The sequence below is a fragment of the Sarcophilus harrisii genome, chromosome 1, assembly GCF_902635505.1.
Source record: "Sarcophilus harrisii chromosome 1, mSarHar1.11, whole genome shotgun sequence".
Classification (NCBI taxonomy): Eukaryota; Metazoa; Chordata; class Mammalia; order Dasyuromorphia; family Dasyuridae; genus Sarcophilus; species Sarcophilus harrisii.
In genome coordinates this window covers 304,109,582-304,134,087 of record NC_045426.1, presented here as the reverse complement: position 1 = coordinate 304,134,087, position 24,506 = coordinate 304,109,582, and the positions used below count along the sequence as shown (strand labels likewise).

General features: G+C 33.8%; 1 protein-coding gene across 7 annotated transcripts in view; it reads left to right on the top strand.

The window, feature by feature from the left end:
* Window positions 1-24,506, top strand: part of CLEC16A (C-type lectin domain containing 16A) — a 207,565-nt gene that overhangs the window by 37,473 nt on the left and 145,586 nt on the right. For 6 of the 7 annotated variants that reach the window (XM_031944603.1, XM_031944616.1, XM_031944595.1 and 3 more), the window contains 2 exons: window positions 8,126-8,354; window positions 19,304-19,433. In XM_031944603.1, the coding sequence (XP_031800463.1) occupies window positions 8,126-8,354; window positions 19,304-19,433 (359 nt within the window). The remainder of the gene's footprint in view (window positions 1-8,125; window positions 8,355-19,303; window positions 19,434-24,506) is intronic. The other variant, XM_031944600.1, reaches the window with a different exon arrangement.

Here is a 24,506-nt window from a genome sequence, read left to right as displayed (position 1 = left end):
TATTTAACATAAGTGATAACAATATTTTAAAAGCATGAATGTTTTTATAAGTGCAAATTACAAATTAGCTGGTCGTAGTTTCCTTGAGGACGCTTAAAGTTATAATATTAGGCCAACCTTAAAGGGATTTTAAGACAATTTACTTTTTGAGAAGAGAATTAATCCTGTTGCATGTTTCACTTATTTAGCATGACTTGTAATTTATGCTTTCTGTTTTTATAGATTTAAATAGAACTTTAGTGAACATTAATACTAATCAGTAACTTGTGGCCACAGTGAACTTCAAAATTGCTTAGTTTACTTCTAGGCATTATCTTTTGTGTGAAAAGATTGTATTTTCTTTAAAGCCTCTATTCTTTGGTTATTGCTAGGGAAAAGATGTAAAGATCAACATCAGTTGTAATATTCTCTTTTCATATTGAGATATATTTAATTGAAGACTGGCTTATTTTATGCTTCAGATTTATTTGCAATTGTAATTGTAACCTAATTGTAAAATAGGTATGTATTTTTCTATTTTTTCAGTTGTGTCCAACTCTTTGTAACCTCATTTTTAGTAGGTTTCTTTTTTTAGTTTTTGGAGAAGATAATCTGGAATGGTTTGCCATTTACTTCTTCAGCTCATTTTAGAAATGAGGAACTAAGGCAGAAAATTAGAATGTGTCTGAGTCTGAATTTGAGCTTGTGAAGATGAATTTCTTTCCACTTAGCTGTTCGAAGTAGATATGGAGTTCCAATATAATCAGAGATTCAAAACTATTTGAACTCCTATATTCAGTCAGCAAGCAATTATTTGGTGCTTAATATTATGTGCCATGAACTGTTCTGTCCTGTGATGATATCATCAATCAGCTAGCATTTATTAAGTACCTGCTGTGTACTTACTGTGCTCGGCATTGGAGATAGAAAGACAAAAACAAAAAAAGCAGTGAGCACAATTGTGAATAGGAAAAACAACATACAAACAACTACATCCAAACAAAATAGATGCAGGATTAATTATAGGTGGTTTCAAAGGGAAGGCACAGAGATTGTTTGAGGAAATAACAAGGAGGCTGGAGTCACTGGATCACAGCATGTATTAAAGGAAGTAATGTGTAAGAGAACTAGCAAGGTGGACGGGGGTCTGTCCCAGCCCTTGAGCAACACTCATTTCTATGGGGAGGACAGGGAGAAAACAATTATGTAAATACAAAATATATCCTACTTTACTCAGCAAACATTTATTAAGAGTTTTCCCTGTGCCAAGCAGTATGGGACAACAATAGGGACACAGAACAGAGCAAAACATACAAACCAAAAAACCCAAATCCTGCCCTCCAAGTACTCTCCTAAAAACAACTCTGAATATGAGACTTTTATAGAATGATAAGTGATAGAAGGAAAGTGGTCTCTGAGGAGAGACTCTAGTAACAATTAGCAAGGGAGGGAATAGGCATGGCCTCTTGCAGTGACTCCTGAATCCTGAAGTGGCCAAGGAATCCAAGAAATAGAGGTGAAGAAGGGCAACATTCCAAAGAGAATGAACACCCAATGAAAAGGACAAGTCAGGTGAAAAAGTGGTATGTGCTAAAAACAACAAGAAGGCCAGTATCATTGGCTCATAGACCACATTCTTTCTGAGATTTCTTTCCATCTACTCTGTATATGTCTTGTATACCTAGTTAATTGCCTATTTTATCTATCATTAGAATCTGAGCTCCTTGAAGACAAGGCTTGTTTTTTGCCTTTCTTTGTATCCCATGGCACTTGGCACAGTGCCAAGCACATAACATATCCTTAATAAATGCGTGTCAAGTGATTTGTTCATTTACTTTAAAGTGCTTTCTTAACGTAATCCTTTGGAGATTTAACTCTGTTATACAAAACATATTTTACAGAATAGAAAAATGAAGCCTTAGGAGTGTAGATACCCAAGGTTTCTTATCTCACTGATAAGTGAGGAAGCTGCGATTTTTACTTTATTCTTCTGATTCTATACCAGATACTGCTATCAAGGATTGCCTTCAACATTAATGGAAGGATAAAAGCATTTTCCAAATTAAGTATAATGCAAGGTTGGAGAAAGATCAGACTGCTTTAGAGAAATCTGAGAAAGGAGTGATAAGTTTCTGTTGTGAATTAGTGAAAGCTTCACTGAAAAGGCTTCACTGAGCTAGATTTGAATTCAAGATATTGAAACCAATATCGTTGGTTTGAAGAAATTCTTCAAACCAAATTTGAAGAATTTGAAGGATTTTATTTGTTAGAAATGAAAACAAAGGGAGTGGGCTTCAGACATATAATAAAAATGTGATTCAGGATAACAGGCCTTAATAGGGATAAACATAAGGGCTTGCACTTAATTTATGATAACGAACAATTCTCCTGATTAGGTTTGATGGGACTAGGAAGCAGTTTATATAAAAAAAAATCTAGAATTTTCCGTAGGCTCCAGATTCTCTCTATAAAGAATGTTATAATAGCAACTTAAAAAGTGAATGTATTCTTAGGCTGCATTACTAGAGTCAGTGTATATAGAACAAAGGAGTCTATTAGAGTCCTGCTATAACTTGCCTAGGTCAAAACATTTCCTGAATATCATATTTCTTTCTGTACACCATATTGTATTATGAGGATCAGGATCACTAAGTTGGTCAATCAGTTACCCCATGCCACTTAAAGTGGCAAGATGATACATCTTGATATCTTAATCAGATGAGAATATTTCTTAATTGATGAATCAGTCAAAGATTTGGGACTAAAGTTTTACCATATCCAGAGGGTGAACCAGAATGTGTAAGGGATTGGAAGCTACACTGCATGGGGATTGGCTGAAGACATTTCAGATGTTTGGCCTGGAGAAGAGAAGACTTTGTATGTTATGAGACCATAAATCTAGAACTAGAAGCTAATTCAACTGTCTCATTTTCCAGATGAAGAAATTGAGGCCCAGAGAGGTTACATGATGCCAAAGTTCACACAGGTATTAAATTGAGAGCTGGGGGATGGGGAAGAAGGAGCTGTGGGAGGTAAGAAAAAGGATGAAAAGGCTTGGAAGAGCCATTGTGGAGAGAGGGATAGTGAGTTGGTAAGGAAGATATAATATAATGACCAGCAGCAGTGAAGGCCTAGTTGTGTAATGTTTAGTGGATCTAGTCAGAATGGTTGTGCTTTTTTTAAAACATCATTCATTCATTAGTACTTGTATTGGAGGCAGCACACGGTAGAAATGATCAAAGGCTGAGGTTTGGCAAAGCTTAATTGGTATTGTGATAAGGGAGACAGGGATTCAAGAAAGGAAAACCATATAGAGTTGAATTGGTTCACCAAAGGGTGAAGATGGGGAAAAGAGGAGAGAATGGTTAATGCAAGGGAGAAGTGCAGGAAAGTATTGAAAGGCCAAGTGATTAGAAGTCCTAGTGAAGATGAATAATAGACTTTTGAAAGGTTGGGCTAAGGAAGAGGTGAAAACCCAGTAAATTTTGTATGAACAAGGGTATTTGGAAATTTTTGAACATTGAGGTGTGATTCCTTTGTAGAAGATGGCAAGATCAAAAGCATAAACATCTTTGTGTGACTTATTCAGATCACTAATATACATTTGTCTATTAACATGTCTTTTCTTTTTAAGAACAAAAGCTTGTGACTTTTGTCTGTTAATAGATTAGTTCAACTTGCTTAAATGATTTTTTAATTTTTAACCTTGTAATTTAGATTTTTTAAAAAATATAAAACATTATTAGATGGTCAGCATGCATTTATTTAGTGCCCACTATGTATCAGGCATTGTGTTAAGCTGTAGAGATATAAATTCAGAAATAAAAATCCTTGCCTTAAAGGAGCTCACATTCTCCTGAGGGAGACGTACATACAAAATAAATGGTGGGAGGGGATTTGAGGGGAAGCATAATGGATCAGAAAGAAGGTGATTCTTAAGTTGACCTTTGAAAGACACTAGGGATTCTGAGAGACAGAGATGAGTTGGGAGTACATTCTACCCAGACATGTGCAACAGTACCAAGATAAGAAAAGCAAGAATGCCAGTTTGGCTGAAATGTACTGTGCAGATAGGAGCAATATATGATAAAACAGGTAAAGTAAATGGAAATCCTGTTTTGAAGGTTTTAAATACCAAGTAGAGGCCTTTGTTCTTGGTCTTGGAGGTACTAGAGTACTTTGAAGAAAAGGAAAGGGAGGTGATATGGTCAATACATGCTTTAAGAAAATCACTTTGGCATCTGCATGGAGAAGGGAGAGGCAAGTTGACTAAAAAGTTGTTCTAATAAGTCAGAAGACAGAGGCTTGAATTAGATTCGTTTCTGGGTGAATAGATAGAAAGGAATTTATGCAAGAGAAACCGACATCTTGGGTTAAGTCAAATTTGAAACAAAATTTGACTTTGTAGAAGATGTACTATTTCTTTTTTTAAGATTGCCGCGAATTTAGTACCCCCACTTTACCCTTTTTCTGATACAATGTCCTTTCCACCTCTAATTTCTAGAACAAGGTATACATGTATTTTTTTATACATCTTTACAGGAGAAATATAGTTTCCAACATTTCTTTTTACCTTTTTAGGTTTTTCTTGAGTTCTATATTTGCAGATCAAACTTCTTGTTAAGTTCTGGTTTTTTCACCAAAAATAGGTGAAATTCACTTATTTCGTTGAATGACCATCTTCTTCCCTGGAAAAAGATGCTCATTCTGGCTGGGTAAGTTATTTTTGGTTGCATACCGAGTTCCTTCGCCTTTCGGAATATCATATTCCAGGCTCTTTGATCTTTTAATGTGGATGCTGCTAGATCTTGGGTGATCCTTATTGTGGCTCCTCTATATTTGAATTGGGTTTTTCTAGCCGCTTGGAGTATTTTTTCCTTTGTTTGAGGGTTCTGGCATTTGGCCACTATATTTCTTGGTGTTTTGATTTTAGGATCCCTTTCAGTGGGTGATCGATGAATCCTTTCAATGTCTATTTTACCCTCTGCTTCTATGACTTCTGGGCAGTTCTCTTTGATAATTTCCTGGAAAATAGTGTCCAGGCTCTTTTTTTCATCGTATTTTTCTGGGAGTCCAATAATTCTCAGATTGTCTCTCCTAGACCTGTTTTCCAGGTCTGTTGTTTTCCCCAGAAGGTATTTCACATTTTTCTCCATTGTTTGGTTTTTTTGGTCTTGCTTGACTGATTCTTCTTGTCTCCTCGAGTCATTCAATTCCATTTGTTCTATTCTTATTTTCAATGAAGTGTTTTCTTCACTCACTTTTTTTATATCTTTTTCTAATTGTCCAATTTGTTCTATGGAATGTTTTTCCATTTCGCCAATTTTATTCTTTAGAGAGCTATTTTCTGTTTCCAGTTCACTAATCCTATTTTTCAAGGATTTGATTTCTTTATCCACTCTGTCTTTAAATGAGTGGGATAACTTCTCCAGACTCTCTTGCCAAGCCTCCCTCTCCTTTTCCCATTTTTCTTCTAGCTCTCTTGTGAGAGCCTTTTTAATTTCTTCTATGAGATTCATCTGTGCTGAGGAACAGATGATCTCCTCCTGTGGGGATTCACCTGGAGACAGTCTGCTTTTAGTCTCCTCAGGGTTTAGAGTCTGTTCTCTGTCTGTATAAAAGCTGTCAGTCGTTAAGGTCCTTTTTAATTTTTTGCTCATTTTGTCAGAGAAGAATCAGAGACAAACTAGCAAAGAAAAAAAAGGAAAAAAACCCAAATGGAATCTGCTTTTTGGGGGGAGGGGCTGGGTGGCCTTACCGAGCTTCCTCTACAGACTGCGGGGGCAGCAGTGAGGCACTAGCAGGACTGTGCTGCGCCTGCGCTCTGAGACTGAGAGCGTGCTGAGATGCTGTGGGGGAGGGGTGGCTGGTCCCAAGGAACTCCAGCTGTTTGGGGTTGTATTCTTCACCCCTGGTGTTTTTAGCTTCTCTGCTTGGCTACTGACTTGCTGCCAGGGCAAAGTATCCAATCCTGTGGTGAAGCTCTCCCCGCAGAGATGGCTGAGATCACACCCCAACCCTCTCCGGTCTGCTCGGCTGTGAGCTGTCTGCCGAGCTCCTGCTGTCGCTGCCCTCAGCCTGTGCCCAATCTAAAACCGTCCCGCCCTCGAGCAAAAACAGACCTTTGCTGGCGAATCTCAAGGATGTCTTCTCTTGGTAACTGTTTGTGGGGTTTTTTTTCAGTCAGGCATTAATTCAGAGGCTTGTAATGAGATGGATTCTGAGAGAAAGTGCGGAGCTTACACAGCTGTGTGCCTCCTCGCCGCCATCTTGGGCGGAGATAATTGTGTTTTCAAACTGCTAGTCTATGTTTTTATTTCAGGTAGTACAATCCAGTGTTTTAGTGTGGTGGAATCAAAGTTAACTAGAAACTATCCCTCCCACTATATAATGGCTCCAAAATCCATAAATTAACATTATTTATGTTGTATTTTATTTATTTTGCTAACTACTTCTTAGTTACATTTTAGTCTGATTTAGCAGTATGCACCATGCCTAAAGTTTGACAGTTCTGTGACTCTTCTGTTGTACTTATCTTCTTGATCCCAAGAAGCTACTGGTTACTTGGGAAGAATGATGATAGAAGTTTGGAACACCTAACCTTGAATTCTTACTCAGTCAGATATTTGCCTGCTGTGTCACTGAATCTTTCAGTTCTCCAGTATAAAATGAGGATGATAATAGTACCTGCTTTACAGGGTTGTAAGGATGATCAAGTAAGGTGGTGTATGTAAAGCTTTTTGCAAACCCTAAAATGCTATTTAAATGTCAGCTGTTTTTATTATTATTTATGTGGCAACTACTTCCCACCTTCCTAGTGGGATCTAAATTTCTCCAAGCTTTCTCGTACCATAAGACTCTTGCCCATCTTCTCTTACTGAGCTTCCATAGCGGGGGTCGACTCAGAATGTGAGTGCCTTTCTTTAGGTTCCCAGATATTATTTAAGTACCAGTATAGCAGAACTATGTACTAGTTATCTTTCACTTTAGCCATACATCTTTTTGATACATACCCACCCATATTATTTTCTTGACAACTTTTGTGCACTTTTTAGCACACAAATCATTAATGTTAACATAATTTACCCTTTGATGAGATACATAAGTACTTTATTTTTACAATTGGTCTCTTATTAAATAATGCAAATATACATATGTATCATGCTATCACATTATCATTGAGTTTACAGCAACTTATTTATAGAATCTTTTAAATTAATCCCTATGAGTTTCATGACCTTGTTACTGAAGCTCTCTACATGTGTAGTCTTTAATATGTTTTTAGAAATTTTTTATTTTGCTGTTATCTGATCTAAAACATGATCTTGTTACTGAAGCTCTCTACATGTGTAGTCTTTAATATGTTTTTAGAAATTTTTTATTTTGCTGTTATCTGATCTAAAACTAACTTGTATTCAACTGGGAATTAGTATTGAAATAAACAGTTTTAAAGGTCTATTCTTGTCTCTTCTATTTGTTTTCAGGCAAGTAAACAAAAAGTGTTTGATTTTCTCTGTTAGAGTTCTTCAAAAGAAAGATGGTGTATTGATCTATGTTTTAATAAAACAATAATATAAATCAGATGTTGACAGATGTTTCCTGTTTTCCAAAAATATGTTAGAAAACCTTTTGTTTTTATAATCAGTATTCTTTTGCTAGTTGAAAACTAGAATAATGTATGGCTTGTGTATAGGTCCATTTTCAACTAGGAATTTATGTGAATAGTGGAGCAGTAGAATGGATTTATAATTAGTTTTGAATTTTAGCATTATAAGGATTTTAGATTTGAAATGGATTCTACAACAAATTTAACTTTCTAAATATATTTTACTTTAGTCTATATTAAAGTTAGCATTTCTGGTACATGTTCATATTTTTGATAAATTAAGAAGACCTAAAAATAATCTTGCATAACATGCTGGTGATGAGAAATTTATTGTATATAAGTGTATAAACTGAATGTTGTAATTTATTAAATTGGTTTGATTCATTCACCAAAGATAAAGTAATAATTTATAAAGTCTTGAGCAAACATTCATTTTTCTGGAAAATCTTTTCATGTGGTTTAAAAGTTTCTGTATAGCAAATTAGAATAAAATGAGGCTTCACGCATCTTAAAATGTGTCCTCTATGTTGAATTTTCTAGGCAAAGTCCAGCATAAGGTGTTTTATTAAACCAACTGAGTCACTGGAAAGATCTCTTGAAATAAATAAGCACAAGGGAAAGAAAAGACAACAAAAAAGACCTAACTATAAAAATGTTGGTGAAGAAGAAGAGGAGGAGAAAGGCCCTGAAGAAACCCAGGAAGATACTGATAAGGCTAAAGGTATAGAAGGTAGTTCAAAAGGCATGAAGACAAGTGGGGAGAGTGAAGGTGAGTAAATCAGTGAATTAAAAAAAATATATGCTGACTGACATTTAATTTAGAAATATTGTTTGGATCAAAATAAGTTTCTTGTTTGAAGTGTGTCGTATATACTTTTAATTCGGTTACAATACTTTTAAAATCATTTTACAATAAAATATAAAATATGTTCATTAAACATTTTTAAATTGAATTTTTGAAAAATTAAAGTTTTTTAAATATCTTATGTTAATTTTGTCAGTCTTTTTGTAAAGCAAATAATCTCTTTATAAATTCAGATTTTTAGTTAGCAAATATGTTTAAAGTGAGGTGTATCAGTACTATGTGTACATTTGCTTAATAAATAGATTCTTAAATTCCTTTTCCCTATCAATAATTCTGATTTATTTTTTACTTCCCATTTCCATGTAATTAACCATTCAGAAAATAGCATTCTTGTTTGTGGAAAACATTGCTTATAAAATATTGTGTAATTCCTTCTGTTGTATATATATGATTTTAGACCTTGCAGAATTTTAAGAGTTGCAAAGAACCTCAGAGGTGATCTGTCCAAATCATACCTGGTCGAGAATACCTTCTACAACATTTCCAACAAGTCTGTTCTTTGTGAGTGGTGATAATGGTAGTAGTAATGGTTCATTGCAGATGAGATCAAAAGAGATTTTGTGACAAATAAGAGAATCTTTATTTATTTTTTAGATAACTCTTAGGTAGCCTGCTATTCCGTTGTACTGGAGCAATACATTCTTTTTTATAGCTGTTCTTCTGTATTGATGCACCATTAGGGGATGCTCTTCAGCCAGTTATTTCAGCACTCTGTCAGGATTGTCAGTATATTTCTCATAGTGCCAAAAACAGTTGAGAGAGTGAGAATGCATTTTCTGGAAAATGCACATCTCTCTAACCTGCAGCCAGTGCTCTTTATCTTTCTTCTGGGTTAGGATTTTCTTAGCACTTGACATTTTATAATGTATTTAATGATTACATTTTCATTAAGTATTTGAGAAGAATTTCATTGATGCATAAGTAATATTGTGTTGAGGCTTTTAAGAAAAATCACCTAAGCCTCAATAATGTGCCTTTTTAGACCAAAACATAAATTAGATATTTTTATTCTAAGGAGGCAGTGATATGAGCTTGGGTTTTCTTTTTGATAAATTAGCTTCACAGATTTTTGTAAAGAAACAGATAAATATAGGGCATTGTACAAAGTGTGTTTTTTTTTTAAGTAGAAAAAATTCAGTTACTTAAAATAACAGTGAATGTTTCAGAGAAAATATTACTCTCTTTTGAAAAAGATGTTTTGCATACTCTACTCTTGTCCATTTCTTCTGGGAAAATGTAGCGCCTTTATTCCATCCCTTTTAAGGGATAATTTTTAATATTGCACTGCCCATGACTAACTGTGGTATGGACAGAGATTTACAGGGTTTGCTATGGAATCAAAATTAAATTAGTCAGCATTCCTAGGCCATCCCAAAGCATACAAGTTGAAATCAAGAACTTAAGCCACTTAAGACAGTGGTTCTGCTCAGGTTAGTCGAATTAGTGGGGGGGGCTTGACTATCCTTTCGTTGAACTTCATGTCCTTTGTACCAAACAGCCTTGGTTTGGAGGATAATGATTATGGATGGGCAGGAGGCATTTTTATAAATTTGTTAAAACAGTATTTGGAAAGCTATTTAATTTTCTATTAGAATGAGCAGGGCATAGGAGTTTCCAACTAGTGCATTTGCTTGTACAGCTGATACTTATTTTACAGCTCATACAGACATAACTTTCATTGACCCTGTCAGAATTTTTGGTGACCTTACATTTTCTTCAACAAGTTAGTCATTCCTAGATATTATATGTATGTCATCTTTCTCATCTAAATGGCTTTGAATAAACATGACAATCATGTACCCATTGTACAAAGTCTTGATTTGGCAAAGATGATTACATTCTTAAACTATTTGTTTCCCATTCAAATAATGAGGGAGAGATCTGAGTATGTTTCTCTTTTAGGCTGTATCTATATCAGAGTGAAATAACACTGAGTTTAATCCATGTGACTTGGAAGAGAATTTGTACTCCAGTTGAATAAATACAGCTTTGCAAAAGATTACTCTTTGTTTACCTGTCAGAATAGGCTACTAGTAGTAACTCCTACTTCTGGGAAGTAGTGATCAGATGGCCTCAAAGCTAGAGATGTTTTTAGTCACTTGTTGGACAGACAGACAAGAACAAAGAAAATGTGATACTTCCCCCAAAATAAAAAATAGCATGATTTTGGTGGAATTTCACCTTTTTAAAATGAAAACTCTCAGTTTAGGTATATAGTTGATGTGGGAAGCTTCACAAATTGAAATCTGGAAGAGACCTTAGAGATCATCTAAACCAAACTTTTTCATTTTCTAGGAAAGGAAACTGAGGCATAAAGTATTTATATTACTTGCATAAAATCATATAAGTGATAAAAGTAAATAATTTAAAAACATAATTTAGTAGTAATAATAAGTAGAAATTATCTAAATTATAGATAAATTAGAATTTGAGCTTGTTTTTTAACTTTAAAGCCTCATTCTACTACTTGTCTGAAGGCTAACTGATCCATTACTTAATTTGGTCAGATTTATGAAAACAGAATTTCTGTAAAAGTGTATTTTTAGTGTCTACAAAGTGTTGAATTTCACTAAATTAAGATTGGTTGGGCTGTCCGTGCATTGACAATTCAACCGTCAACACCTCCTATGCTTGACGTCTTAGAATTATCCTTGAATGTTTACTAGTGATGTTCAGTGGGTTTAAAGGATATAAACATTGTTTTTCAGAATATTTGTGCTACTTTATAGCTCCATCTATAAGTACATTAGTGTTCCTCTAACATATACCATTTTCATTTTTATCAGTCTGATGGATATGAGGTAAAACCTCCAAGTTGTTTTAATTGCATTTTTTTATTATTATTAATGATTTGAAGCATTCTTTCATACATTTCATCTTTTGAAAAATGCATTTGAGTATCTTTTGCTGAATGGATTTTGTTCTTATCTGTTTGTATTAGTTACATATATTTACATTTGTGCACGTGCACACACGCACATATACATACATACAATCAGACCTTTTTCAGAAAAATTTGGTACAAAGTTTTTTTTTCCATTTGAGATTCTCATTTTTTATTCTGGCTGCTTTGATTTTATTTTGCAAAAAAAAATTTTTTTACCTTTATATAATTAAAATAGTTTGTTTTATCCTTTATTGTCATTATTCCCTCCTTTTTGGTTAAGAATTCTTTTCCTAGTCATAGATGTACAAGTTTCATTCTCCTCTAATGTAAATATTATTTAGATTGAATAACTATTTAGAGTTCATTATGGTTATAAGAAGTAATATGTTGGTTCAACTCTTTTTTTTTTACCTTCAAGGTTTTCTAGAAGTTCTCATAAATAAGGAGAATACATAGGTTTTTGTGTTCCTAGCAATGTAAAAAAGACATGAAATCAGATTTAAGAGAGTCATTGCAGTGGAAAGGGAGACTTGGGTTCTATTTCAAGCTTTGTCTCTCTTGGCCTATAAAATGAGGGATATGTACTAGATAATCTTTAAGGTCCCTTTCAACTCTAAGCCTATATATATAGGTTTCTATTCTTGACTTTATTATAATAATAATAAAGTTCTTTAAGATCTAGGGATCTTAGTTGCCTTATCTGTTTTGGTGTTAGGATAAGATAGTAACACCTCCCTCAAGTTATATTTACTGGTATGCCCTCTTTTTATTCTCATTACCATTATCCCTGGTGTCTGTATACACAGTGCATTTAATTCTTTTCTAATTTTCTTAACATTTTGGCATGTTGATTTAGACATTAGAGGTCTGATTTAACTTAGAAAAATTAGCCAATCCTATTTTCTAAATGTTAACAAAGTAAGAAGATATTACCAAAGATGAGTGATTCCAATGCTTATTTGTATATGTGAAGCATTTGACAGGGAGGGGCTGCAGGGAAGGAGTGGAAATAGGAGGGAAGGATGGATACAGAGATTAAAAAAAGAAGCATTTCGGACCCCCAAAGCATTTCTTTTGGTGGAGGCAGTTAAGCTTCCAGTGGGATCTGTTTGTGACAGCCCACTTTCAACTCCATTTATTTTTACCCACATAATTAGGTTAATGAAAAAGAGGGCTTATGTATATAAATACATAGACTATGTGACTAAGTGTAGTCACATTACCCTAGACTTATTTAATTGTATCATCTGAACTTGTATAACTTAAAATAATTAACGATCAGATTAGTCTAAATGTCGCACCTATTCTCAAACTTCTTCACATTAAAACTCAGAAAAAGAACCACTTGGAGTTTGTTGATTGGCAAGAAAAAAGTTATCTGGATTTACAATGCACCTAAATTTGTAGACACTGGATACTTTAAAAAAAAAAAAAAAAAAAAAAAAAAAGACAGGTTCTGTCATGGGATCAGATAAGAAATGACCGTCACTTTTTTACATAAAGGTTATATGTAGGTTAACTTCTCTCTTTATAAAGTGCATTTTGACTTTTCAGTTCAGTTTCTAGTCTGTCTGTATAGTCTTTATTAGGTAATTTTTGTAAGTGTATTAAGAGAAAAAGTAATTCTGAACAATACAAATAAACTAACTTTGTTGCTTAGAAAAATTTAGCTAATTTCATTTATTTGTTTATGGAAATAATTGACATTTCACAACCTTTATTTTAAAGTTATCTTTTATCTACAATTTGCTCAGTGTAGCTCAAACTAGAACAGGGATTTTTTTTTTTTTTAAAGCTTTTTATTTTCAAAACATACATAAAATAGTTTTCAATATTCACTTTTGCAAAACCTGTGTTGCAAATTTTTTTCTCTCTCCCTTCTAACTCCTCCCCTAGACAGCAGGTAATCCAATATATGTTAAACATGTGCAATTCTTTATATACATATTTCCACAATTATCATGCTGCATAAGAAAAATCAGATAAAAAAGGAAAAAAAATGCAAACAACCACAACAAAAATGGAAAAAAATTATGTTGTGATCCACACTCAGTCCCCATAGTCCTCTGGGTGCAGATGACTCTCTCCATCACAAGACCATTGGAACTGGCCTGAATCATCTTATTGTTGAAAAGAGCCATGCCAATTAGAATTGATCATCATATTATCTTGTTATGTACAATGTTTTCTTGGTTCTACTCACTTCACTTAGCATCAATTCATGTAAGTTTCTCTAGGCCTTTCTGAAATCCTCTGGCTCATCATTTCTTAAATAACAATAATATTCCATAACATTCATATATCATAACTTAGTTAGCCATTCTCCACCTAATGGGCATCCACTCAGTTTCTTAGTTCCTTGCCACTAAAACAAGGGCTACCACAAACATTTTTGCACATGTGGGTCCTTTTTCCATTTTTTATTTCTTTGGGGTATAGGCTAATTAGATACAGGAGAAAAATACTGCGGGATCAAAGAGAATACACAATTGATAGCCCTTTGGGCATAGTTCCAGAATGTTTGGATCAATTCACAAGTCTGCCAACAATGTATTAGTGTCCCAGTTTTCCCACATACCTTCCAACATTCATCATTATCTTTTCTTGTCAAGAAGTGTGTAGTGGTACCTAAGAGTTGTCTTAATTTATATTTCTCTGATCAGTAGTGATTCAGAGCATTTTTTCATATGATTAGAAATTGTTTTTATTTCTTCATCTGAAACTGTCTGTTTATATCCTTTGACTATTTATCAATTGGAGAATGGCTTTTATTCTTGTAATTTTGAGTCAGTTTTCTATATATTTTAGAAAGGAGGCCTTTATTAGAACCTCTGGATCTAAAAAATTCTTTTCCTAAAAGTTTACTGTTTTCCTTCTAATCTTATCTGCATTAATTTGGTTTGTACAAAAACTTTTAAACTTAATATAATCAAAATTATCCATTTTTCATTTCATAATGTACTTTATTTCCTCTTTGGCTACATATTCCTTCCTTCTCCACAGATCTGAGTAGACTATCTTTTATTCTAATTTGTTTATATCTATCACTCTTTTATGTCCAATTCCTGAACTCATTTTGACCTTATCTTAGTATAGGGTAGAGCATGGATTCTTAATTTTTTTTTTTTTTTAATGTGCCAGTCTTCTTTGGCAGTTTGGTGAAGCCTATGGACCTGTTTTCAGAAGAATATTTTTTTAAAAACTAATTATGTATAAATACAGTTATAAAATATATTTGACAAAAGTTTTTAGATTCCAAATTAAATGTTTCTGAATTAGAGGAATTGAAAAAATAGCCTAGAAAATAAATGACCTAAACCTTCTTTATTCTTTAATATGTCCTGAATTAAAACCTTTTTTAAAAAAACCTTCATTTGCAATGAAGCTAGCAAAATTTATTGTTACTCTTCCAAAGAAAGCAGGAGATTCCTTCTGAGACCCTGTAAAAGAGATTATCATACATTGCCTTAGCTTGGACTAGATCAGACCATAAAATAGGGATGAATGTGCCAGTTTTCTTGATAAGGATATGTCTGTGTTTGGCAGGAAAGTCCACAATATGGAATCTAATGATCTTCTTTATTGATATGAAATACCTAGCTCCATTTGTCAGAGCCCCTTTTCTTTGGCTCTCCACCAAACCAATTGTGGTCATGTTCTCATAATTTCATTATGGGTGTGGTAAGGGAAGAATGTTTTAAAGCACTTGTGGAAAGAATTGGGAATGATAATTTTTCAGTTTTGAGAAGATGATTGACACATATAATATGTCTTTGTTTTGGAGGAGGGAATGCATCTTTTAGTAAGAAACTTCCCAATAAATTATTCAGAATTCATCCTACTTCTCTTTGAACACAATTTTCTCTCTCTTTCACCCTCATATAAATATGTATGTATTTGTTCAAATATGTAAATTGTCGAATTTTTTTTATTACTAGTTATGATTGATGGGAAATGGGTGAAAGGTAACCAGAGATAGAATTACTACAGTTTTTCAAAAGATACTTAGAGATTATTAGTTCTGTTTCCCTGAAAAGTGTTTTATTTCACAAATAGTAAGCAGATTAAAATGTACATTATCCTTGTAAAGTTTATAAATTGTTAAAATTCAAAAATAATGAAGTGGAGTTATTAGAAATCCAGGAACTTTATTTCTGAGTTGCTAGGTTTGTAATTAGAACATGAGCCATCTTGTTTCTTACTCTTCCTCCCAGCCCACCCTATCCAGTCCTTCATTCAGTAATCTAGAACTAGACTGTCTTTTTCCATCAACAGTCATCTTGACTGTGTCAAGATTTGGACTTCCTATATCTTCCTATATCTTTTTAAGCTGTATAGAAATGTATTCAGGCAATCATTGTCATAGATGCTAATCCAAAGCAGTTAGTGATAGCATACTACTTCTCTGTGCTATAATGCACCATTTTCTTTCTCCCTCCTTTCTTTTCTCATTTGTGTCTGGTTAGGTCTGTTGATTAAAGCATTGCAAATGAATCCAAAGACACATTTCAGTCCCATGTGGGGCAGTTAAGTTTTTCTTGTTCCGTGGCCACATACTAGGAGCTTAACTCTGACCATCTGTATTACAGATGTGTGCTGTTGATTACCAGAGAGATCTTGCTATATAAATAAATAAAAGAAAATGCTTTTTAAAACATCTCAATTATTGTTCCTTTAAAGGATATAGATCTTAAGTCATACATTCCTGTCCATCCTATATGATTCTTGACTGTATTCTCCTGTAAGTTTTCTCCATTCTCACTGCTTGATAAAGCAAATGGTCTTCAGATGGAGCCCTAATCCTTTCCTGAGTTCCTGTACCTCCTCTCCAAGTGCCTAGTGATATCTTCATTTTAATGGCTTTTAGAGATCTCTGGCTCACTTTGTTTGAAATAGAATGTATCATCCCAGATTGTGAGTCATTCTTCACTTGTCAATTTCACTTACCTTCATTTTCAGTCATTTGACAAGTGTTGATTATGGTTTCTCTTCTCTCACTTCTGTTCTCTTGTTCTCTTCTTTTCTCTTGCTTCTGTTCCTTTTTTTCTATTCTCTTAGATCTATTCAGAACTATAGCAATTCTTTCTTTGAGTTTTTAAATAACATCCTGATAGTTTTTCATTCTCTAATAATTGTTTATTCTCTAGTTTCTCGTAATTTATATTCTATCTTCCACACATTTGTGCCAGACTGATATAACTTACACAAATTCAGATGATACAGTTAAATGGATAGGTGATGGATAAGGAAATTGATCACTTGAGGTGGAAAATTAGGATATGGATAGTGTGGAGGAATTAGACATTCAATATGTCATTTGAATTTGATGTATTGTGTGATACGAAGTTAATGGAAAAGTGATTTAGTTGAAGAATGGAGAGAGTTTGCAAACAGCAGTATTCTGACACATCCATATATCATTATTTGTTCTGCTATTCTTCCCCAAATAATGGACATTCCCTTAGTTTTCAATTTAGGCAAGGTTTTCTACAAGAAAGGAGGATACATCCTGTCCTTGGAAAACTCTAAGAAATAATTGGTCTTTGCTGGTCAGAAAGCCTCCTGGGAACAGGTTGCTCTAATAGTTCAATTTTGGGTCAGGGTAAAGTAGCCTTAGGAATTGCACATAAATTATGACCATCAGAAAGAAGCCTATGGGCTTGTTAGCTTCTAAACTAGAACTTCAGGGAAGGGGAGAAGTCAAGTTAGCCAGAGAATTTATCCTAGGCTGTTTGCCTTATAATGAAATTTATATGTCCTCTTGAATTTAAATCACTGGTCATGTCAAGAGAATCTATTACACACTTCTAGTTTCTGGTTTTGATATTGCAGTGCAATGTGAAAAAGATAAGGAATTGCGAGTAGAGTTGCTAATAAAGTAGTGGTGAAGCTTCATTGCTCCATCCACAATATATACTATCCACAAATAATGATTTATTTCTTAAAATTGAATTTGTGATTTCATTGGCAAAGGTAAGAAAATTCCCATCACAAATGCAGAACTACACTTATTCTGCCACTTATTGTCTTATAGAATCACTTGTGTAGCACGGAAAGGTTGTGATTTACCCAGGACCACACAGCCTTGGAAGTTGGTCCTCCAACCTTTGGAGTTGGTTCATAATCCCCAATCTCATTGACTCTAAGATCTATCCATTATGTCATGCCTCTTGTGTCAATTAAAATGTCAATATATTAAACAAATTCAGCCATTCATATGGTTACAAAAATAGAGTAGAAATCTATTACAACAGGATTTATTATAACATGAATTTTGATATGTATCATAAGTCAGCCCCACCGTGATTACCAAAGGTCACATTAAAGTCTATTGAATACATTGACTACAGACTACATTCAGGAAAAATCTTGTAATATGTAGTCAGTTGTTGATCCTACCCCCACCTTCCATTCCCATACTACCACTATTTTTCCCTTTGGTCTTGCAAGGTCTTTATCTTGATGTCAAAAGTAGATGTTAAGATAGTTGGATGTGAAACTGATTGATTGTAATGTATTAACAGTAATGGTACATATGCCATATGTAAAATGCAATAATAGGAATTGAATTGGAATTATATAGAATTATAGGTGTTCATATCACTTTGCTCATTAGACACTACTGATATTAATTGCAGAAATCATCTGGTAAATGCATTAAGTGGCCTGGAGTATTGTTTTTCCCTCAGAGATGTATAGATCAGTCAGTTAATCAGCAGGTATTTATTAAGTGCTTGCTATATGTTAAGACTATGCTAGGCTTTAGGGAATCAAAGACAAAAATAGTAGATAAAGAAAGACTGTTTTTGCTAGACACTCTTAGATAGGCATATATTTCTCTGGGAAAATTCCACCTGGTATTTGATTGTAAAAAGACAGTTTGGAAAGTGGTTATCAGAGCTTCAATCCTAACAAAGAAAAGAGAGCAGTTGTTTGCCAAAGAAGGGTAGATATATAAATAAAGGCAGATTGGGAGAGAGTGTAGTTGAAAGTGTTTAATTTTATGTTAAAGAATGGGCTGCACTGATTTTCTTTATTTAGATAGATTAGGCTTTCTGGAGGAAAAAAGCTTGGACATAATTTAACTTAAAATTAGGTGGAGGGGAGACATAAGTGACATTATGAAAGAATGTGAATAGTTGACTTAAGTAGAAAGGTTTGTAATAGAGGTCTGAGAGCTTTGGAATGAAACTGATAGGAAGAGAAATAGATCACTTAATGTGGACAATTAGGATATGGATGGTTTGGAAGAAATTGAAATTCAGTGTGTCATTTGAATTTGATACATAGATGATAGGAAGCTAATGGAGAAGTACTTTAGTTGAGGAAGAATGAAGAGAGAAAAAAGGGTGTTTTTTTGATCTCTGTAGCTTATGAACATATATTTTTCATTTGAATAGATAAATGTCTTAGGCACAAAATATGAATTATTGTTGATTTGGAATCAATTCAAAAGGTTTTTTGAAGTTTTCCAGGAAACTAGACAATTTTCAAACATTAAATTGTTAGGACATTGATTTGTTTATTTGATCAGGAAAGAAACCACTAGTTAAACTGGGAATGAGGAAAGAAAAGGGCATACAAAGCAGTCTTCAAAATAACCAATGAAAACTTTTAAAATATACTTAAGCTTTTGAATGAATCCATTAAACATCCATCATTTATGTAGTAAAATGTTCTAGAACAATAGTTGATAAAATCCTTTTGCCTTCTTAAAATCAGAAATATGTTTTTGATCCTGTTTACAGCTAAAAAAAAATCAGTAACTGGACTTATAATTTTGTTCTTTACATACATGTGAACTGTATTACCTGAGTTAGTTACTATTGAACATTACCATTAACAGTGGGAATAATTGCACTTGCTTACCAATGTTAGTGTAAGTATTTATAAAATTCACACTGGTTACATCAGAAATACTTCTGTGCATTCTTCATCAAATAAAATGAATTTTATTCTCTTTAAGAAATAGAGATGGTAATCATGGAGCGAAGCAAACTAACCGAATTAGCCATTTCTGTAGTGACAGAACAGAATACAACGGATGAAGAGAAGAGTGCTGCTGCCTCTGGGACTGAGAACACACAGTGGAACAGGTGGGTTCTCCCACATGAGGATCCTGCTTCCAAATTTTGTTTCCTTATCTCAGTGTTTGAAGATAAGCTCCTGCTATGCTTGACCACCAGATAATCATCAGGTTTTGACCAGTGTAATGAATTCTAGTTACATATTGTGCTTTTGTACTTCTGATGAAACTTGCTTGGAAAAGGAGATGTTTCCCCCGATGCACTTCAATCTTGGAGCCAATCCTAAAGAGCACACATTCACCCTGTGAACCAGCCAGCTCTTGGCACTGTTGTATCAATTTGGAGAAATGCCATATTTGATTTGGATATGAATGCATTTGTAGTCATTCATCCTCTTAGATGTGCCTCACTATCTTTCCTGGTTCCAACTATATGTATGTAGCCAAATTGACCTACCTACTATAATTTAATTGACTGATTAGTACTAGAGGTCATCTCAATGAGAGTGGATACATGATTACTCTGGAGATGATCAAGTGAACTTGAATTTTCCTGGTACAAGTGGAATTTTTTTTTTTTTTTTTAATTTTTAGAATGCAGAATAGTACTCCTCTCCCAGTAGTATCTTATGATTCAGAATAAGGCATAGGATTGATTCCAGTTCAGTGTTTAGTTAGTAAAATATCCAGAAGATCTTATTACGGAATGATTTCACTGTTATAGTGGAACCTGAGGACAGTGTAAAAAAGAGAGTACCTTTATGTGCATGCGTGATGGGTCTTATGTATATATCCAGTAGGAAATGTAGTATCTCCTGAGAAAAAAGTATTTCTGATCTATCTATGAATTTGAATTAATAGTAAGTATTTAAGAGTCACTGACTTTCCCTCTTTTCCTTTTCTCCAATTTATATCTTTGTTCTGCAAAAGTCTCTGTTATTTACCAGAATTAATTAATGTTCATGAGTTGAACAAGGGATACATTTCTAGGCTACGTTAACTATAAAAAGCATATAGTTGAACAAGATGCACTCTCAGTTGCTGCAATCTGCGAATGTCTTTTGTAATTTTTGCTCAATATTTTTGAGCAGCCTAATAGATGCTATGTGGGTATGTTGTATGTATATGTGTGTATCTATATATACACGCATGTATTAATTTTAAAACTGATGATGGGTGCCTTTCTTAGAACACTTATGGAGCTCAGTTGATGACATTATTGGTGAGTTTCTTACAATTTTATGTGATTGCCACATGCAGTAATTGGCATCTTACCACTTAACTGACAACCATGGAAAATAGCACAAGATTTGTAAAATATTTTTCTTAAAAAAGATACATAGGAATAATGGAGTCAGAGTCCTAAATCTCTGCTTCTAGTTTAGTGTTCGTGGGAAGTAATTGTTTTTAATATTATAAATAGTAGCTCTTCTTAGATTCTAGTTTGATGCTTCATTGGGGTAGGTAGATGATACTGATCTCTGAAAGGCTGTTCTGATGGAGTGAAAGCTTCAGAAGATTTGTTAAAGTTAAAAAGATTATGTGATGCCCCAATGAATAGCTTCCTTTTTTGTAGTCTAATGACATATCTGTCGAATTTAGTTTAGAAAGGCTTATCAGGAGGTTAGCTGTGGGTTTTTTTGTTTTTGTTTTTGTTTTTTTGTTTTAAGAAATTCATGAAGACCATCTGCTGTGACTTAGGAGGGATTTAGTATTCATCAGTGAGGAAATACCTGTCCTGATGAAATTTTGAATCCTTGACATGCGTATTTTATTTGTGAATATTGATTAGATGTAGTTGGAATAGTACTTATACTTCAATTCTACTTCAATTACATTATGGATTAAGTAATCCTTTTTAGACTGGTTTGAGAACTTAAGCACTCAGTATTATTACATATTCTCAAAAAAAAATTAAAGTTACCAAACAATTAGTAAACACACATTTGTTGAAAAAGCCCCTTTTATTAGTTGGAGATTATTTTTATTGGCTTGAGAATTAATGAATTAATTAACTGGTAAATCATTAAAGATGACAGTCATGGTAGATGTATCTAACTAAAGATATGCATATATGAGTGAAATGAGCAGGACCAGGAGATCATTATATACTTCAACAACAATACTAGATGATGACTAGTCCTGATGGATCAGGCCATCCTCAGCAACAAGATCAACCAAATCATTTCTAATGGAGCAGTAATGAACTGAACTAACTATACCCAGAAAAAGAACTCTGGGAGATGACTAAAAACCATTACATTGAATTCCCAGTCCCTATATTTATGCACACCTGCATCTTTGATTTCCTTCACAAGCTAATTGTACAATAATTCAGAGTCTGATTCTTTTTGTACAGCAAAATAATGTTTTGGTCATGTATACTTATTGTGTATCTAAGTTATATTTTAATATATTTAACATCTACTGGTCATCCTGCCATTTAGGGGAGGGGGTGGGGGGGGTAAGAGGTGAAAAATTGGAACAAGAGGTTTGGCAATTGTTAATGCTGTAAAGTTACCCATGTATATATCCTGTAAATTAAAGGCTATTAAATTAAAAAAAAAAAAAGATATGCATATAAATTAGGAACTAATTATTTAATAAGAGAATATTTTTTACTTAAAATGTACGTATAAGTACTGTTTTCTGTCTAGAAATTAGTCTTGCATCCAAGAATCCCCGAACATGAATACCTAATATGCGTTCGGCCCTGTGCCTAAATATTGGAAATACAGACAAAAATGCAATAATTCCTGCTTTCAACGGGCTCACATTTTGTTTGAGAAGAAAATATACATATAAATAAGTCTACTCAGAATATAAAAGAGAACTTTGGCAGAGAGAGCACCAGGAACTGGGAGATCAGGAAAGATTTTTTCTAGAATCTAGTAAATTGAGTCTTGAAGAAAACAAGGGATTAAAAGAAGTAGAGAAGGAATGCATTCTAAGAAAAGGGGCAAAGTATGCTAAGGCATAGAAATGGGAGATGGAGTGTTGTGTAAGAGTAATATTAAGAAAGCCAGTTTAGCTAGACTATATGAGTGTGGAAAAAGGAATAATGTAATTAATAAGGATGAAAAGATAGATTGAAGTCAAGAAGTGGGAGCCCTAAATGCCAAGAGTTCAAGGCAGGAAGGATTCACTGGAGTTTTCAGTTTATTTTTTGAGGGATGCTTACTGCTTATTTTGCTTACTATAGATCCTAGTAAATTTACCTTGACATGGTCTTTAGATTTGTTTCAAAGGTTACTATTGCAGTGGATTGTTTTGTGTTTTTAAAATACAATTTTATTGATGTTTTTTGTTTGCATCACTTGATGTGTCCACCACATCTTTTCCCCTTTTCTGTCTTAGAGAGTAGCACCTTATAATAATAATAAAAAAAAGCCAAGCATCTCTTCTTTGGGTCCAAAATTTGGTCATTATAATTTCACATCAATCTCTTTAAAATCTGTAGTTTATTGAGAAGGGGGGGATTACATGGTCAGACCTGTACTTTAGTATAATCATTTGGATAATTGTGTAGATTATGGATTGTGGAAATAAGAGATGTGAAAGAAAAAAATGAGGTAAGAATCTATTGCAATAATATAGGTTGATGAACGTCTGTACTAATGTAGTTGCTGTGTGTAGAGAATGTGGGACAATTGTGAGAAATTTTATGAAGATAAGAACAGCAAAATTTGATTACCAAATGTATATTTGGAGGACGCAAAGCAAAGAATAATGCCAGTAGAAAAATCTAGGATACTAAAAGCAGGTGGTACCTTCAACTAAAACAGGGAAATTAGGGGAAAGGTTTATTTGATGAAGTGAGGGAAATAATCTGTTTTGAATGTTGAATTTGAATTATCTATGGGACATTGGTTTGAATTGTCTAGAAAACAGTTGATAATTTAGTAATGGAACTCAGGAGAGATATTAGGACTAGATACATGGATCTGATGGTCATCTGCATTTAGATGATAATTAAGCCCATGGGAACTGATGAGACTACCAAATGAGAGAGTGTAGAGAGAGAAAAGAACTTATGCTATAATACAGTAAGGTGGCAGGATAGAGATGGAGAACCAGAAAAGGAGATTGGAAAGAAAAAGTCTGACAGCAAGAGAATGAAGAGAGAGAAATGTTAGAGAAGAAAGAGTAGGAAGAGAAAATGTTTATTGGCACCAAATACTGCAAAAATATCAATATGGAAGAAGATTTAGAAAAGAAAATTGAATTTATCAATTAAGAGATCTTGCTTAACCTTGAAGAGAGCAATTTTAGTTGAACAGTAAGGTCAGAAGCCAAATTGTAAAGAATTGAAAAGTGAATAAGAGGAAAGGAAGTATAGATATCTAAATTAGTAGGCAGGTGTGTGTGTGTGTGTGTGTGTGTGTGTGTGTGTGTGTGTGTGATAGAGAGAGAGAGAAAAGGGGAGAGGGAAAGGGAGGGAGGTTTAGTAAGAGCTTTTTAAAGATTGGACATACTTGTAGGAAGCAGGGAAGGAACAAGTAGTAGAAGAAAGTGAAGATTACTGAGGGAATAGAAGTAATGATGGGAAAAATCTTCAAGAGAAGATGGATTAGGATGGGTCAGTGTACATGTAAAGAGGTTAGGCTTGCTAAGAAAAAGAGGTACTTGTGTATTAGATATTGGAATAAAGGAGAAGAGAAAGAAGAATGTTGTCAAGGATTTTGAGATATAGAGATGAAGGAAAGAGGGAGTTAGTGGTGAATAGGCCTCTAATTTTTCTTCTCACCTAAGAAACTAGGATAGCTGATGCTGTGAGTCTTGAGGAAAGAAGCAAACGTTTGGAACAACTTAGAATAGCCTACTCTATGATAAGTAAATAAAGAATCATTTAGGGAAGAATTCTTGCTGTGAGTGCACAATTAAGTTTAGTCACCATAGTTTTGTGACATTCTCCAGCACTATTTACCATCACATGAAGATTATTGGAGGCAATTGGGAGTCATGAAAGGGTTAAGGTTTGATAAAGCTTGAATGTCACTAAAATAAATGAGTAAGTGATTCAATAATAAAGCACAATACAGTTTAAGCTGGCTAACTGTAGTGTTGAGATTGAGAATGAATTAAGTGAAGTCAAATTAGCAGAGGTGGAAGGACAAACTAATAAGAAGTAGGAGGTTCAGGT